This window comes from Colobus angolensis, unplaced genomic scaffold, assembly GCF_000951035.1.
Source record: "Colobus angolensis palliatus isolate OR3802 unplaced genomic scaffold, Cang.pa_1.0 Scaffold158, whole genome shotgun sequence".
Lineage (NCBI taxonomy): Eukaryota > Metazoa > Chordata > Mammalia > Primates > Cercopithecidae > Colobus > Colobus angolensis.
Genome location: NW_012114688.1, coordinates 5,025,458 through 5,045,054, shown reverse-complemented (window position 1 = coordinate 5,045,054; position 19,597 = coordinate 5,025,458). Strand labels below are relative to the sequence as shown.

At 39.3% G+C, this 19,597-nt stretch overlaps 1 protein-coding gene across 3 annotated transcripts in view; it reads right to left on the bottom strand.

Annotated features, from left to right (window-relative positions):
• Positions 1-13,566: 13,566 nt before the first annotated feature.
• CTH (cystathionine gamma-lyase) overlaps positions 13,567-19,597 on the bottom strand; it is a 29,439-nt gene continuing 23,408 nt past the window's right edge. For all 3 annotated transcript variants that reach the window (XM_011936903.1, XM_011936905.1, XM_011936904.1), the window contains 2 exons: positions 14,297-14,435; positions 13,567-14,034 (listed from right to left, as the gene is read on the bottom strand). In XM_011936903.1, the coding sequence (XP_011792293.1) occupies positions 14,008-14,034; positions 14,297-14,435 (166 nt within the window). In that variant the 3' untranslated portion in view covers positions 13,567-14,007. The remainder of the gene's footprint in view (positions 14,035-14,296; positions 14,436-19,597) is intronic.

Genomic DNA, 19,597 nt, shown 5'->3' with positions numbered 1-19,597 from the left:
GTATGTCAGGCCTCAGAAAACAGAATTTCTCTGACCTTCTTCCCTCTTTTCACCTGCCCCAAGGCAGAACTCTTATCTGCACCCCCATCTTAAGACTGTCTGCAGAGAGGGTCCCACCCTATACACTGAGGGAAGGAATGCTTGTCTTGAAGTGTCCATGAAAACCCGTGGGGACTGGGTTCAGAAAGTTTCCACATAGCTGAACACATGGAGGTTCCTGAAGGCTGGTGTGCCCCCAGAGGGCATGGAAGCTGAGTGCCCCTTCCCACATACCTTACCTTATGAAGGTATACATGTCTTCATCTGTATCATTTGTAATGTCCTTTACAATAAATCAGCAAACATAAGTGTTTTCCCTGAGTTCTGTGAGCCACTCTAGCAAATTAATCAAACTCAAAGAAATTGATTAATTCCAAAGAGGTGGGAGCCCCACCTTGAAGTTCCAAAGAGGTGAGAACCCCAACTTGAAGCCAGTCAGTCAGAAGTTCCAGAGGCCTGGAGTTGTGGCTGGGTGTAAGGAGGAGGTGGTCTTATGGGACTAAGCCCTCAACCTGTAGGCTCTGATGCTATCTCCAGGGAAATGGTGTCAGAATGAAATTGGAGGACAGCCAACTGGTGTCTGCTGCTTAGGTGTGGGGGAAAAAACCCACTCCTACTTTCAGAGGCCGAGGCAGGAGGATCACCCGAGATCAGGAGTTCTAGACCAGCCTGGTCAAAATGGGCAAACCCCATCTCTACTAAAAATACAAAAATAAGCCAGGTATGGTGATGCATGCCTGTAATCCCAGCTAGTCGGGAGTCTGAGGCAGGAGAATTGCTCAACCCTGGAAGGCAGAGGTTGCAGTGAGCCAAGATCGCACCACCACACTCCAGCCTGGGTGACAGGGTGAGACTCAAAAAAAAAAAAGAAAACACTCGACTGCTTTGGTCATGGAAGTCGTCTTCTGTGTTGATGATTGCTGTGGTGCTGTGAGAGCAGAAGGAAAACAGGGTTTGGCTGTGTCCCCACCCAAATCTCATCTTGAATTGTAGTTTCCATAATCCTCATGTGTCATGGAGGGACCCAGAGGGAGGTAACTGAATCATGGGGATGGTTACCTTCATGCTGTTCTTGTGATAGTGAGTGAGTTCTCAGGAGATCTGATCGTTTTATAAGGGGCTTTTCCCGCTTTGCTCGACCCTTCTTCCTGCCTCCCTGTGAAGAAGGTGCCTTTCTTCCCCTTCTGCCATGACTGTAAGTTCCCTGAGTCCTCCCCATTCATGCATAACTGTGAGTCAATTAAACCTCTTTTCTTTGTAAATTACCCAGTCTCAGGTATTTCTTCAAAGCATCGTGAGAATGAAGTAATACACATTGTGTGGGAGAATTTTTCTCTGCATACAAACTGTTTTACAGATTTTCTCCCATATCAAGTTTTATTCTTCAGTAAAAGTAAGTAATATTAAAGCACAGCATGACTTTTCTGGGAATGTTAGTAGACTCTGATGTCCCAAACACCAGCTGGTCTCTTTACTAAAAGTCTGACCACGAGAGACGAAATTGTGCTCTGAAGGAAGAAAGTTCATCTTCAACAACAAAAATATTAAATAAAAGTTAACATAAGCCTGGGCAGCATAGTGAGACCCCATCTTTACAAAAAATAAAAAAGAAATTATTCAGACATGGTGGCACATGCCTGTGGTCCCAGCTACTCAGGAGGCTGAGGTGGGAGGATTGCTAGAGCCAGGGAGGTCAAGGCTACAGTAAGCCATGATTGCACCACTGCACTCCAGCCTCAGCCTCGGCAACAGAGTAAGACACTGTCTCAAAAAAACAAAAAAAGAAAGAAAAGAAGAAAAATCAGCATATATGCTGATTCACCAGCTCATAAAAATCACTATTTCATATCTTGTAACTCCTTTCTGTTTTACCCACTGTATTTCACACAAAATTCACCCCCTCAGCTTTTTCTCTGTGAATGTGGCATCAGAATTAATCATAGCATTTTTAGATAATATTGGTGAACAAATCAAAGTTTATCAGTCAGAGAAATTAGCAAATCTGTATTTCTCTAGACGTTAGAAGGGGATGGGTTGAAAAACATTAAGCAAGAAATGTCAAAGGAACTGGAAGTGAGAGAGGGCCAGCAAAGTCACAGTAAAAAAGCTCTGAAATATGTTACATGAAGGTTTTCCTACATATGAACAAATAAAAAATGAGAGCTGAGAATTCTATCTAAAAGCAACCAGAGCACCATCTGAAAGTGAAAGTGATGAAGATTCAAATAGTCTATATTTTTGTTTGCTTCAATATCCAAGTAATATCTTTTTATGTAATGCAGAATTAATTTGCCACTTCTTTGAAGTTTATAGAGAATGCATACTTAGGGGTGATTTTTTCATTATTTTTCTCCATTGATGAAGTGAATGTAGAGAAACTCATATGTCAGACATGGTGCTACACACTTTACAAATATTATATCAGTTATTGTTCAAAATAACCCAGAGAAGTAGGTGCCATTATTATCCCTACTTTAGAGATGAGGGAAAAGAGGAGATTACATAATCTAAAGTTATATAACAAGTAAAACCAGGATTCAGGCGGGGCACGGTGGCTCATGCCTGTAATCCCAGCACTTTGGGAGGCCGAGCCAGGTGGATCACCTGAGGTCGGGAGTTCGAGACCAGCCTGACCAACATGGAGAAACCTGGTCTCTACCAAAAATGCAAAATTAGGCGTGGTGGCAGGCGCCTGTAATCCCAGTTACTGGGGAGGCTGAGGCAGAAGAATCGCTTGAACCGGGACGTGGAGTTTGGGGTGAGCTGAGATCGCGCCACTGCACCCCAGCTTGATGGGCAACAAGTGTGAAACTCTGTCCCCCCCAAAAAAAAAGAAGAAGAAGTAAAACCAGGATTCAAATTCAGGCAGCATGGCTCCAGAATCCATATTTGTAACCTTAATTTGTATTTTTTTAAATATGTGTTTTAGAGATAAACATAGTATGCTATGAGGTATACTTCACAGTATTACAAAATATGTAGTTTTACAAGTTAAAATCAGTATACTTTATAACAATTATATTAAAATGGTATTTGGATCAATTTTTCCCTTCTATACAATACATTTTTCAGCAACTCAGTGAAGGAAGCAAGGATTTCCAGATCTGAAAATTCTAATATTCCCACCACAGTTGTACCATTTTCTCCCTGAATTTAGGAAATCTGCCCCTTGGCATCTAGGTTAGAGAATTAAGCGGATTGTTTCAGGCTGGTTATCTCCCACAAAAATGGGGGTTGTAGTCTGAACAGCATAGCTCCTCCCTATCCCCAGGTCCCTTCCTTCAATATAGAGGGTAGGCCCTGGCTGTTACAGATCTGATGTGTAAGAAGAATCCACCAAGTTCTCAGGCATATCTTTAGACTCAGTTGACCTTGGAGATGACCTGGGCATAGGAAGGAGGTAGTATTGCAGGTCATTACCCCAACTTTGGTGAGGGATAATCAATCGAAAACATTATCAGTTTGATTCTGTAACTTCGAAACCAGAGGCCAGACTAGAGAATACATGGCACTTTGTAAACCTTTCCAGAAGAACCTAAAGATTTAACACTGAGCCTACCTCTCATTAGCCAGAACCCCATCCCTACCTTCTCCCAGCTATTTATAGACTTCTAGAATACTCCTAGAAAAAGAAAGACCTTCAAGTGTGTAGAAGCATTGTGGGCTCCTCCAGATTATGACCTTCTGCTAGGGAAAGAACTTTTACTTATAGGTGTAGACTACTTTAGTTGTTTCTAAGCATTTGTAAGCAAGTGCTGTCTCTCCAAATTACCACTGCCTTACTTTTGTTCAAATTAGTTCCCATAAAATAAGAAAATATTAAAACTGGAAAGTGTGTCGAAGCAAAATAATGATTCCCCCCACCCCTTGCAAAGATGTTCACACCCTAACCCTCAGAGGCCATTGCTATGTGATCTTATGTGACAAGAGGAATATTGCAGATGTGATCATGGTTAAGGATCGTGAGATGAAGATCATCTTGGATTATCTAAGCAGGCTCAATCTAACCACTTGAGTTCTTAAAAGTGAAGAATCTTTCCAACTGGATCAGAGAGAAGGCTAAAGGAGGAAAGATTCAAAGCATAAGAGGAAGTTGACTCATTGCTGGCTTTGAAGATGGAGGAAGGAGCCAGAAGATAAGGAACGTGATGGCCTTTAGAAGCTGGGAACAGCTCTCTGATAACAGCCAGCAAGGTCATGGAGATCTCAGTCCTACAATCGCAAGGAACTCAATTCTCCTATCAGTCTAAATAAGCAAGGCAGCCAGCTTACACCTGTAATCCCAGTACTTTGGGGGGCTGAGGCAGGCAGATCACCTGAGGTCAGGAGTTTGAGACCAGCCTGGCCAACATGGTGAAACCCCGTCCCTACTAAAAATACAAAAATTAGCCAGGCGTGGTGGCAGACGCCTGTAATCTCAGTTACTCAAGAGGCTGAGACAGGAGAATTGCTTGAAACCGGAAGGTGGAGGTTGCAGTGAGCCGAGATCATGCCACTGCACTCCAGCCTGGGGTACAAGAGCAAGACTTTGTCTCAAAAAAATAAAAATAAATAAATAAATAAGCAAAGAAATAGACTCTCCCTTAGAGACTCCAGAGAGAAACACAGTCTTGCTGATTTTAGTGCAGTGGAACCTGTGTAAGACTTTCAATCTACAGAACTACAAAATAATAAACTTACGTTATTCAAGATAAGTTTGTGGTAATTTGTTATGGTACAACAGAAAACAAATACAGAAGAGATTTTCAAGGCATTTTTTCAGTTCTAACACTCATTTTACCAGTGAGAAAATTGGGTCCTAGTTATGCTGTAAAAAGTTCTTCTAACCCTATTCATCTAACATCTATTCTGCCCTCGTAATTCAACTTGGATGTCTTTTCCTCCTATAAGTTCTTCCTGACTCTCCAGGACTAGGTGTTCGTATTATGTGGTCTCAAAGCATTTCATGCATGCTTTAGCACACTGCCTATTTCTCTGAACTCCCTACTGGATTTTGAGGGCAAGGACTTTGTCTTACTCAACATGATATTTTTTTAGCTTAACACATCCCAGTAGCTATAGCTCAATAAACACTGAATGAAAAAATAATTAGCAGTTAGAGCTTAACAAACATTCATTCATTCAATTCAACAAACATTGAATGTTTGTTGAGCTATAACTCAATAAAATAATTTTTTTTTTGAGCTATAACTCACTATAACTAAAAAAATAAAAACACTCTATCTCCTGAGTACATTTTCCTTATGCTGTTAGAGTATTCTCCTAAAAGTGACCAAAGCATGGCAAACTGACTTGCGGCCCTGGAGTGGCAGTATAGCTTGTTTGCTAAGGACATGGATTTTGGAATCATACAAACCAGATTCATGCCATGCCTCTACCAATTATTAATTATATGGCCTTAAACATGTTTCTTTCTTTCCTTTAGTGTTAGTTCCTCGGTTGTAATAATAGCACCTGCTCCAAAGGATTGCATGAGAAGTCACTGAAATGATGCTTATAAAATGTTTATATGAGGCCAGGAGAGGTGGCTCATGCCTGTAATCCCAGCACTTTGGGAGACCGAGGTGGGTGGATCGCCTGAGGTCAGGAGTTCAAGAACAGCCTGGCCAAGATGGAGAAACCCCATCTGTACTAAAAATATAAAAATCAGCTGGGTGTGGTGGTGGACACCTGTAATCCCAGTTACTTGAGAGGCTGAGGCAGGAGAATTGTTTGAACCTGGGAAGCAGAGATTGCAGTGAGCTGAAATCATGCTGCTGCACTCCAGCCTGGGCAATAGAGCAAGACTCCATCTCGGGAAAAAATAAAAATAAAAACAAAAAATAAAGAAATAAAATGTTTATCCAGGTATTTACCAAATAGTAAGAGCTAAAACAGAAAAAATGGCCATTATTATTACTAGATATCTGCAATGGCTAGTTTTATGTATCAATTTCTCTAAGCCATGATGAGCAGATATTTTGGTCAAGCAATTATTCTAGATGTTTCTGTGAGGATGTTTTTGAATGAGTTTAACATTTGGTGGGCTTTGAGTGACGTAGTTTGCCCTCCATAATCTAGTGGGCCTCATCCAATCAGTTGAAGGTCTGAATAGAACAAAAATCAGCTTCTCTGAGCAAGAAGGAATTCTCCAGCAAATGGCCTTCACTTGAACTATAATCTGGGTCTCTAGCCTGCTTGCAGATTTTGGACTTGCCAGCCTCCATAATTGCATGAGCCAATTCTGTACACACATGTGTGCACACACATACATTCTAGTGATTCTGTTTCTCTGAAGAATCCTGACTACTACATAATACCTGTAAATATGATGATTTTATTAGGTATAACTTGTAAAAATGAAAATTGGAAAATATGTAGATTCCTATTATCCATTATAAGTAAATGTTCCTTTAATTTCAATATCAGATGAGACTCCTTCAGTTATTAAGAGCAGCAACAACAAAAACAACAAAAGAAAAACGGGCTCAATATAAGAACTAAAAAAGGAGAAAGAAGAAGAAGAGGAGGAAGAAGAGAGAAGGAGAAGAAAAGCATTGGCTCATGTGACTGACATGTGCCGGTATATAGCTAGCTTCTGGGATAATTAGATGCACATCTCAAAAAATATCACCAGGGTCCAGTTTCTGTCCACCTCTCAGAGATGCCCTCTCCATGGGGTTTCATTCTTAGATAGAAGTTCTTCTTGTGGTGGTGAGATAGATGTAGCAGCTCCACATCACACATTTTCGGGCTCAAGTCACAGTGAATGAGAATGCATCTTTTCTGATAATTCCCATAAAAGTTATGAGACTCACTCTTTTCTTTTTTTTTTCTTTTTGGAGACGGAATCTCACTCTGTCGCCTAGGCTGAAATGCCATGGCGCGATCTCGGCTCACTGCAAGCTCCGCCTCCCGGGTTCGTGCCATTCTCCTGCCTCAGCCTCCCGAGTAGCTGGGACTACGTAGGCGCCCGCCACCACGCCCAGCTAATTTTTTGTATTTTTAGTAGAGACGGAGTTTCACCGTGTTAGCCAGGATGATCTCGATCTCCTGATCTTGAGATCCGCCTGCCTCGGCCTCCCAAAGTGCTGGGATTACAGGCCTGAGAGACTCATTCTTAAAGGACTGACCAAGAACAAGTGTTCATTCAGAACCATCACTGTGACCAGACTAGATATGTGGATTGGTCGTGGTTAATCTGTGCTCAATGCTGGGACTCCCCACCAAATTAGTGATTGAAAATGAGGACAGAGTAGCTTTCCACTGGGTTTATGTTGCCTGAAGAAGGTTAAACGGATGCTAGTCAGACAAGAACAAGAGATAACCACTCTAATTGCTTAACGAAATCACTCTTTGCAATTTGTGTTATTTTGCCTTCTACAAAGGGTATTTGATTTTTGCAAACCAAAAAGCACAAGAGGATACCTGGCATTAAATATTTTTTAAATGTTCCATGCTAAAAACTCATGCAACATGAAAAATGTATAACAGGAAATTTCCTTTCTTAGCCATTTTATGACAGGAACAATTTCAAACCTTTCCATAATATTGCAATTATCATTGTTGCTATTTGGTGATGATTAAGCTTTAAGTTTGCTTTATATTTTCGAAGTGATCTACTGTCATTTGTATTAGCTACACAAATGTATGTATATGTAATTTTATGTATCAGTTTCTCTAGGTCATGGCATCTAGAAATGCCAGTCAGGTCCTCTGGCATTTCTTTCTCCAATATTCAATTTTTTACAAAAAGCCAAAAAATTAACACACCAGTTGGTTAAAACAGCTTGCAGCTAGGCTAAAATGAGACCCACCCTCCAACCCAGGATAACCAGTCTGTTACTTAGTAACAATAACAGAATATTCTAAATCTAAACCACAACAAGAGTTGGATGGACAGTTTTGTTTGCCATGATTCCAATATTCAAAGCACTGTCCATATAATTTAGAGAAAACTTAAAGTCATATACACAAAAACTTTGACAATGGTGTTTACTAAGCCAAAGGGATAGATAACAATTATTGAGCACCTAATGCATCCATGCCTTACATTCGTTGTCAGCAAACGTTATTAGCCCCATTTTTCCTATGAGGAAGAACATTCAAGTTTAGATAGTTTAAGTTGCTGAAAATAAGGTCAGCTTGCAGGTAAGCACCTGAGCCGGGTTTTGAACTTAGAAAGTCTGATGTCTACTTTTCTGTTAAGAAAGCCTATTAAAGGCCAGGCGCCGTGGCTCACACCTGTAATCCCAGCACTTTGGGAGGCTGAGGCGTGTGGATCACCTGAGGTCAGGAGTTCGAGACCAGCCTGGCCAACATGGCAAAACCCCATTTTTACTAAAAATATAAAAATTATCCAGGCATGATGGCAGGCACCTGTAATCCTAGCTACTTGCGAGGTTGAGGCAGGAGAATAGCTTGAACCTGGGAGGCAGAGGTTGCAGTGCCTGGAGATCACGCCACTGCACTCCAACCTGGGTGACAGAGGAAGACTCTGGCCCCCCCTCTAAAAAAAGAAAGCCTATTAAAGACCACCTTTTCCTTCTAAATCTCTAAACTCTCTAGAAAAAAAAAATTACTTTTAATTTGGCCAACATAGTAGGACTTCATCTCTACAAAAAATTAGCCAGGTGTGGTGGCACATGCCTATAGTCAGCTACTTAGGAGGCTGAGGCAGGAGGATCACTGGAGCCCGGGAGGTTGAGGCTGCAGCAAACCACAATTGCACCACTGTGCTCCAGCCTGGGTGACAAAGCAAGACCCTATCACCAAAAAAAAGAAAAAAAATTACTTCTGCAAAATGGAAAAACATTGTTACAGAAGGGGGGAAAGAAGGAAAGAATGGGTAAGCAATTTCATTATAGACCAATAACCACAACATTATAGCCACGGTTACTTTGTTTAAGCTATCTTATGGAGATTGTTAGATAAAGTGGGTGAGACAGAAGTTACTACCTGTAGTGGATGCTATAATACACCAATAAGGTTCCCCTTACCAGGCCACAGCACCGGTCTACCCTCCACCAGAGAACTGCCCTCAGCTTACTAGAGCCACTTCACCAGTAAGGTTTCCCAAGCCTCCCTCTTCAACTTCCCAGTCCCTACCCATCTCCAGCTCAGAATTAATGTTTGAATAATACAGGGCTATAAAAGGCCAGCCCCTGTTTCCTCAACTCTAAAGCACCTTTATTTCAGCAATCACTCCTTCACAAACAGGCTAAAGCTAAACTTTGCTTGGCTCTTTCATTCAAAATAAAATAAGCTATGTGAGTAAAATATATGCCCATCTTTTATTACAAAGTCTCCACCTTAATCTCTGTCCCGACTAGAAACTAGAGTTTGCATTAATTATGATGCCTTGATCACATGGTAACAACTCTTGCAATTTCAAGAGGGTGGTTTGCTAATCTGCTTGAGAACTGTCTGTGCTGGACTAAGAATGGTGCACTAGCACAAAGAAGTAAGAGGTCTGAAGTCCAACATTCTAGCCCCGCCTCTGCCACTTATTTTTGCTAGTCAAATGATGTTCACTCTGAACCTTCCTTTCCCTCACTGTAAAAAGATGGATTATACTTGTCCCTTCTAATTCAGCATGTAGGTGTGAGAACAGCAGAGCTAATAAATGAAAGAAAAAAATCAGGCCCAATTTTTTTTCTAGTTGAAGAAACCAAGATATAAATTACTGTAAAAATAGTATCAAGTCAGAAGTCTCTAATCCCTAGAGCTATGCTATATGTATTCTATTAAAGGCACACTACTCAACAGACAAAGAAGTTTGCAATATCTGACAGTTCTCGCTGGGACAAATAGAAATTTATTTTGTGAGCAATAAGTCAAAATTGAATCAAACGTGTTTGTTTAAAAGAAGACATATAGCAACCTTTTCTTCAATCTTCAATTTAAAAGCAATTTCATTTTGTATTGCACTCATTTTTTTTTGTAAGTAAATTTGTGTTGTGTTGTGAAGTAAATGAAATCAGGGTTTCTTTTGTTGTATAGAAGACGAAACTCCTTTTTAAATAATTACTTGTCTTTGGATAATTCGTAAGAGAAGTTTTATTTTGAGTAATACTTTTGTTACTCCTTGATGACATTTTGTTTAATCATGTTTACCATCTTTTGTATTTCTTTCAATATTGGCCTCCTAAGAGATTTGTTATGAAGCATTTGTGTTCCCTTTTGTGTTTTTCTAAAGTGCATTCCAAGCTTCATTTTTCTTCTCTGAAATTTTCTTCAGATCCACCTGAGTAATTAAGTGATCATATTGTTTTCACTTTATAAAAATACTGTTAAGATTTGTATCTTAATAGTATTAAGATTTCCATATTTCTACAAATAGATTTGTAGTTTCATACTATTTCCTGGCTCCTCTGTGGAATCAGGTCATTTAAGGCTACTCTGTTGTTAAAAATGATGTCTGAATTTTTAAAAGATAGTCCAGATTTTACTGTTACTTTCTTATTTACTCCTCACATCTCAGAGCTGGTCATCTTCAGCAAAATAATCCAAAATAGTGAACGATCTTAACCATTTTACTTACAACAGAATTCAATGAAAAACTAAAGGAAAATGCACTACAAGGACACTGAGAAGAATATGACCCATTTCTTTTATCATATAAATTGAAAGCAGCTGGAAGTTAGCTATGTAATGAACTCCCAGGTACAAATGCATGAGTAAATTGAGTCACAAAGAAATGTCACACTTTACAGAGTCCACAATAAAGTTTTCTCTTAAATGTCATCTAGCTGGATCAAATACAAACATGATGCTGTGTGCCTACTGAAGATCGTACCCACTGGCTTTATTGTGAGATGGCAATCTCACTCTTAGAATTTCAACAGTGAATATAATGAACAGAAGAGCTGATGGAATTTTGCATAATATGCCTTATAAAGCAACTCAGTGAAAATAGCGTCCTGAAGGCCTTACCTCACCTAATCTGACCATAATGTCCAGTTACATTCCCTCTGCAAAACCAGATGGACTGTGAAGAAGGTGGGGCCAAGCATTAAACATAGAATCATCATCTTAGTGTGAACTATGTTAATGGTGGGAGACATGGTTGCAGATAACCAAAAGCTGTGGATAAACCTCAAAAACCCTAATAAACATAATGGTGTCTTCTCAGGCAGTGAGGAACAGTGCCTAGCACATAGTTGTGATGGTTAATTTTATGTGTCAACTATGATGCCCAATTGTTTGGTCAAACACCAGTCTAGATGTTGCTGTAATGGTATGTTTTAGATGTGATTAACATTTAAATAGACTTTGAGCAAAGGAGATTAATCTCCATAATGTGAGTGAGTTTCATGCAATCAGTTGAAGGCCTTAAGAGCAAAGACAAAGGTTTCCCTAAAGAAAGCAATTCTGCCTCATTACTGCATCACAGAATCTCTGCCTGTATTTTCAGCTGAATGGTCTGCCCTGCAAATTTCAAACTCAAGACTACAATAGACTGTATACTTGCCAGCCTCACAATCACATAAGTCATTTCTTAAAATAAATCTCTGTCTAGCTCTCTATCTTTCCCTATACACACACACACACACACACACACACACACACACACACATGCCTTACTGGCTCTGTTAGTCTGGAGAACCTTGATTAACATGATGGTAGTTACTTACTGCTCACCAGAATCCCTAAGAGACTGAATATAGGAATGGACAGTGGCCATGCCATATGTAAAATTAGAAATTCGACACACATTCTGCAGCAAGCTGCCCAAGAAACCAACACCCTCATCAACAATAAACAACCCACGAGATCAGCCTGCTGTAAGTCAGAGTTGCAGGAAGCCAGATTGCTTTCTTTAGTGACAATCCAGGAAGCTAAACAATAACTTGTGTAACAATTGGCCCAGAATGGCCGGGAAATAAATGACTGACAGTTTCTCTAATTTTGCCCCTGCTTCCTACTTAGGACCAGAGAAAGCCAAATATGCACCTTTAGCAAATCACACGGGATGCCCCATCTAGAGGCCAAAGCAACTCCATCTTGGATGCTAATCTGCCCTGTTGGCTTCTGATTAACCCTCATTCCAGTTTATCTATTGTACCTTGTTTAAGAGCAGGTACTTATTGTAAATCCTGTCCTTAGAGTAAGTCACCCTTGATAAACTCATCCATACAGTAAATCCTGCCCTTAGGTCAAACAGCTTTGATGTTAGCATACTTCAGTTGTCTTACAAATTCCTTCTCAATCACTCCTCTCCCTATGGCATATACGTCCCGGGTCTGGTGGGTAATTATGCTGGGATTCACCAACTTGCCCCATCACTGCCCAAGATACAGTCATGGCTTCTGTTCCTAAGTCCCTATTAAATGTTTCTTTCTAAGAAACCAGATGCCTCTTTGGCCTCTCAACTTCCTTAGACTTTGGTGTAGGGTTACACAGACCTGCTCACTGTGAAACACTTGACTCCAGTCAACCTGCTTCCAGTTTCCCCATGCCAACAGTCTTCACCTAGGACATACTTGAAGGCTTCCCTTTCTTCTACTATAAAACTTTTCCACCCATCTGCCTGCCTTTGACTTTCTGCCAAAACCCAGGTGATGGTGGCTAACTCCCTTGCTATAGTAAGCTAAGAATAGCCTTTCCTTTTCTCGTTTGGTTGATCTTCATTAATTTCCACAGCCCTAAGGCCTTGAGATGGCAAGAAATCAGTTCTGGCAGAAACCACAGTGAGACAGGACCTGCCTCAAAATGCTACTGCCTCTAGAGACAGAATTTCCAGACTCAATAGGCATAATTCAAGATTGTGTACAATACAGAAGAATGTATATTTTTATGTATTCTCCTCCTAAACAGCACTGTTATTCATCAGGCTATATGATATTATTTTAACCAAAACAAATGGCAATATCAAGATTTATTATAAGATGAGAAACCTTTAGTATAAAAACAATTTTTAAGATTTAATTTTTGACTTATGGCTCACTGATAACTAGCTAACTATACACTCAACTATAAAATTGTCTATTTCATTATTTTTTTTTAGAGACAGGGTCTCCTTCTGTCGCCCAGGCTGGAGTGCAGTGGCATATTCATAGCTCACTGCAGTCTGGAACTCCTAGGCTCAAGGAGCTCAAGGAGATCCTCCACCTCAGCTGCCCAAGTAGCTAGGACTACAAGCATGTACCACCAGGCCCAAAAGATTCTATTTTTAAACATATCTTCCTTTATTCTCAACAAATGTACTATTTCAGATAAAAATATAAAAAGTATTATTTCTCTGTAAAAAGGTAGCCTTTAACCTGCCATATATAGAATTTATAACTAATCTGCAAACACTAAGATTTGGGAATAATAATTATTTAATTACATTTATAAAAATTAATTCAAAAGGCTAAGACCTCTAAGAGCAGTAGTTGGGAATTAAAAGGACCCAGGAATATAGGTTAATGTCACATAATATAGGAATACCACAATGGGATGAATATGATAATTAGATTTATTTTTTTAATATTAAGTACAATCTTAAATCAGTAGAATTTCACAGTAAACTTTTCAAGTATTTGATTTTTGGCTTATGGTAACTAAGTGTAAACCATTGCTTTTAATGTTCTTTTCAATGATACGCAAAAAAAATCACACGATTTAAGAACATTCGTTTAAATTTAAATTCTTCACAAAACATAAAAATGAATGACCATTATATTGTAAACATGATCAAAATAAATCTTAGACATGAAAAAAGAACATGATCCCCCAAAGCAGCACAAATCTCACCTCCTTCAGAGGCAAACATAGAGCAAAATTAACAAAAAGATATTAACAGAATTGACCTGTAATTATAATATGACATACAGAAAACTTTTTAACAGAGATGATCCCTAAGAAGATTACAGTTATGAAAGATAATGAGGTGCCTTAAAATTTCCACTTGAAAATTTTGCAAAGGCTCATTATTGGTCCATTTAATTACTCAGGAAGATTTGATCTTCACAGGAAGCAGCTTCTAATAGCAGTTCTGGAATACTAGTTGTGACTTCCACTTGGAGGGTGCTATAATAACAGCGCACAAGAAAATATGTTATTAAACATATAGGCCATAGCTTCAACTCCTCAAGAAGTCCTTTTACTGAATACTACCACCCTTTAAATATGCACTTTGACTGAGCTCCCTGTACCTTTATTTATACACCTGGTCTATTATAAGAACAGAAAAGCTTTAGAGTTCACAATGAGACCACTCTTTGTAAATATAGTGACCCCCATGCCCAAGATAAATCAGACACACACACACACACACAGTAATAAGACTTACTGCTGCCTTCAAAGCTTGATCTAGATCTTCCAGTAGGTCTTTCTCATCCTCTAAGCCCACAGAGAGTCGAATCAGTGTGTCACTAATTCCAAGGACATCTCTGTCATTCTTAGGAACTGATGCATGAGTCATGATTGCCCTGAAAGAAGACATGAGCAAATTTTTGATCACTATATGGTGTCAGTGGAGGCATGTTTCTGTCTCATAAACTGCAATTACCCTCAAAATTTTTCTGCTCCAAATATCAAATTTTGCATACTCCTATAATTCACAGGCAAAAAAAGAGAAAATTATGAAACTTATCTCTTCTAGCTATGATTTTAAGTGAAAAGCAAGATTTTTTTTATCTTTTTTATACCTTCGGTAAGATATGCTCAATCCAAATACTGAAAGTGTGTGTCAAGTACCCCCGTGCAGTAGGGTAAGGCATAGCCTCCCCAGGGTGTAGATTTCAATACCTGCCTACATGAGGCTTTGGCCAGAAATCGTGTACTCCGTGACCAACCTACTGGAATGCTTCTTACAAGAGATCTCTTGGACCAAAAGCCTGTCATAATTAGTTTCCTCTGGATCAATCCAGAGCTGGACCTTCTGAGGCACATCGGAGAAAGACCACCAAGAATCACTAGTAGCAACCACTAAGCATTCAGAATTCTACAATATAACTCCTGGCATAGAGGCCTGAAAGGATTTTTCAAACTATCTAGCAGCTCATTACCATCATCAACAGATGTAAAGGAAAAGCACCCATATGTCAAGCACTGCAGTAAAAATTGGGAAACCAAGAAGAATGAGATGTTTTCTTTACCCTAAATAACAAAGCAGGAGCTAAAAACTATGACAATTCACAAAACAAAATAGTCTATATAAACAATGCCAAACAAGTATAGACAAAAAGACTGCCAAAGTTTCAGGGAAGGAGAAATTTCTGTGAAGAATAATGGAGGAGAGGCTTAGCGTCTCACTTAGCCCCAATATGTATGTTACAATCAGCACTCTTCCTTTCCCTGCATGCCACCAGCAAAATCAATACCTAAGCTGCTTTCCCCTCTCTTACATGATAGCCATGGGGAAAAAAAAAATCTCAGTTGTGGTCTGAGTGACGGATATCTTCCTTTATCACGCTACTAAAGTGTTTAGACACAAACATCCATCTTAAAAATGTTCTGCCCTGTGAGACTCATAATTCCTTAAAAGAATGTGTACATGTAGAAACAAGAACTCAGGTCTCAGAGACCAACAAACTTGGATATGAATCTTAGCCCCTCCACACACTGGCTATGTGGCCTTATAAAAGTTACTCATCCTCAGTGCCTATTTCCTTATCTGAAATAATAACAGATGCACCTACTGTGTGCCCACTATGAGGCAGATACTCTACTAGGTGGTTTGCGTGCATTAATTCATTTATTTTATTTTATTTTATTTTATTTTATTTTTTCCTGATTTCTTTTTTTTAATTTATTTTTATTATTATTATACTTTAAGTTCTAGGGTACATGTGCATAACGTGCAGGTTTGTTACATATGTATACTTGTGCCATGTGGTGTGGTGCACCCATCAACTCGTCAGCACCCATCAACTCGTCATTTACATCAGGTATAACTCCCAATGCAATCCCTCCCCCCTCCCCCCTCCCCATGATAGGTCCTAGTGTGTGATGTTCCCCTTCCCAAGTCCAAGTGATCTCATTGTTCAGTTCCCACCTATGAGTGAGAACATGCGGTGTTTGGTTTTCTGTTCTTGTGATAGTTTGCTAAGAATGATGGTTTCCAGCTGCATCCATGTCCCTACAAAGGACACAAACTCATCCTTTTTTATGGCTGCATAGTATTCCATGGTGTATATGTGCCACAGTTTCTTAATCCAGTCTGTCACAGATGGACATTTGGGTTGATTCCAAGTCTTTGCTATTGTGAATAGTGCTGCAATAAACATACGTGTGCATGTGTCTTTATAGCAGCATGATTTATAATCCTTTGGGTATATACCCAGTAATGGGATGGCTGGGTCATATGGTACTTCTAGTTCTAGATCCTTGAGGAATCGTCATACTGTTTTCCATAATGGTTGAACTAGTTTACAATCCCACCAACAGTGTAAATGTGTTCCAATTTCTCCACATCCTCTCCAGCACTTGTTGTTTCCTGACTTTTTAATGATTGCCATTCTAACTGGTATGAGATGGTATCTCATTGTGGTTTTGATTTGCATTTCTCTGATGGCCAGTGATGATGAGCATCTTTTCATGTGTCTGTTGGCTGTATGAATGTCTTCTTTTGAGAAATGTCTGTTCATATCCTTTGCCCACTTTTTGATGGGGTTGTTTGTTTTTTTCTTGTAAATTTGTTTGAGTTCTTTGTAGGTTCTGGATATTAACCCTTTGTCAGATGAGTAGATTGCAAAAATTTTCTCCCATTTTGTAGGTTGCCTGTTCACTCTGATGGTAGTTTCTTTTGCTGTGCAGAAGCTCTTTAGTTTAATTAGATCCCATTTGTCAATTTTGGCTTTTGCTGCCATTGCTTTTGGTGTTTTAGACATGAAGTCCTTGCCCATGCCTATGTCCTGAATGGTACTACCTAGGTTTTCTTCTAGGGTTTTTATGGTATTAGGTCTAACATTTAAGTCTCTAATCCATCTTGAATTAATCTTCATATAAGGAGTAAGGAAAGGATCCAGTTTCAGCTTTCTACTTATGGCTAGCCAATTTTCCCAGCATCATTTATTAAATAGGGAATCCTTTCCCCATTTCTTGTTTCTCTCAGGTTTGTCAAAGATCAGATGGCTGTAGATGTGTGGTATTATTTCTGAGGACTCTGTTCTGTTCCATTGGTCTATATATCTGTTTTGGTACCAGTACCATGCTGTTTTGGTTACTGTAGCCTTGTAGTATAGTTTGAAGTCAGGTAGCGTGATGCCTCCAGCTTTGTTCTTTTGACTTAGGATTGTCTTGGCAATGTGGGCTCTTTTTTGGTTCCATATGAACTTTAAAGCAGTTTTTTCCAATTCTGTGAAGAAACTCATTGGTAGCTTGATGGGGATGGCATTGAATCTATAAATAACCTTGGGCAGTATGGCCATTTTCACAATGTTGATTCTTCCTATCCATGAGCATGGTATGTTCTTCCATTTGTTTGTGTCCTCTTTTATTTCACTGAGCAGTGGTTTGTAGTTCTCCTTGAAGAGGTCCTTTACATCCCTTGTAAGTTGGATTCCTAGGTATTTTATTCTCTTTGAAGCAAATGTGAATGGAAGTTCATTCCTGATTTGGCTCTCTGTTTGTCTGTTACTGGTGTATAAGAATGCTTGTGATTTTTGCACATTAATTTTGTATCCTGAGACTTTGCTGAAGTTGCTTATCAGCTTAAGGAGATTTTGGGCTGAGACAATGGGGTTTTCTAAATATACAATCATGTCATCTGCAAACAGGGACAATTTGACTTCTCCTTTTCCTAATTGAATACCCTTGATTTCTTTCTCTTGCCTGATTGCCCTAGCCAGAACTTCCAACACTATGTTGAATAGGAGTGGTGAGAGAGGGCATCCCTGTTTTGTGCCAGATTTCAAAGGGAATTTTTCCAGTTTTTGCCCATTCAGTATGATATTGGCTGTGGGTTTGTCATAAATAATTGGATATAACACCTGTCTTCAAAGTTTGTCACAGGCATTAATTTGAAGGAACATGTATAAAGCACTTTGAAGCACTTGGAATGTAGTAGAGATGCCTAATGAAAGATAATAGTTCATAGTAGGTGCTAACATTTATTTGGTACTTAGTATGAACCAAGGCATTAGCTTAGGGAGTTTTTTTCCCATGTTCTCACAAAAAACCTAAAAGCTATGTAGAGTGTTGCCCACATTTTAAAATCAAGGAAATTGAGATTTAGGGAGGATGAGTAACTTTTCTAAGGTCACAGAGTTATATGTGTTGTGAGGCTGGGAGACTAAGCTAATACACATTATCTTCACTTCCTCCCTCCCATATTGCAATGCTGTACTAGCAGCAGCAGAGTTGGGAGACACAGAATGAAGGGTCATAGAACAGACAAGCCCTGATCTAAATCCACCCATCCTCTGGCATCGCGGTTATAGCCTAAACCAGGGTGTCTGGGGGCCAAGCAATTTTAAACAAAAATCCCTAAGTAAATCAGGAGAGATTTAAGACAAGAGAGTCTCAAGGTAATACACATTTCATTACTATGAAAAACAAACCCATTTCACGTGCTGAGTGTGCCCTCTTGTGCATCCAAACTTACTAGCAGGCATCTTCTGGAAAGACTAACAAAAAGCTGTGTTACATGAATTATTTCAAGTCATTATTTGGACATCTTTTTTTTTTTTTAACTTTGTGAGACTGTCTGACTTTCTGTCTAACTGTAAACTCCTAGACAAAGACAGAAAATAGGACTAAACTTTGGTGGGCCCTGACATTTCTCCACACAATGCTTGCATAACAAGTTATTCCACAAATGTTTATGAAAATGAAGACACAGAAATACACCATATATATTTAGTATAGTTAAAAATAGTTAGGTTATGATGTTGACTTAACCCTGCAATAGTTACAACATATGGCCATAGTAGCATATAATAAAGGTAATATATATATCAGGAATGCTTGGTGGGACAGTAATCAATAAATGGATAATCATTAATTTTTTGTTGTTGTTTTGGTTTTTTTGAGACAGAGTCTCACTGCGTCACCCAGGCTGGCATGCAGTGGTGTGATCTCGGCTTGCTGCAACCTCGGCTTGCTACAACCTCCATCACTTGGGTTCAAGTGATTCTCATACCTCAGCCACCCAAGTAACTGGGATTATAGGCATGCACCACCACGCCCAGATAATTTTTTCCTTTTTTTTTTTTCAGTAGAGATAAGGTTTCACCATGTTGGCCAGGCTGGTCTTGAACTCCTGACCTCAAGTGATCCACCCACCTCAGCCTCCCAAAGTATTGTAATTGCAGGCATAATACATTGCACCAGGCCAAAAATCATTAATTATTAATCTCATTTTATGGGTTAAAAAATGGAAGTTTAAAGGTTAACTAATTGGTGGAAGCAGATCTCAAATCCAGATCCAGGCACCTTTTACCTCCCCTCACTGTTTCTGATGCAAACCCAAGAGTGAAGTTGCTAATATGTTCCTGTGTGACACTTGAATCAATCAGCTCAACCTTCTGGATCTTTGTTTCCTTGCCTGTAAAATAAGCTGTTGTATACTGTATGATCTTAGGCTGCTTCTTGTACCAATATCCTCTGATGCTTTGATAAAATTAGATGAATTGATTGGGTTAGATAC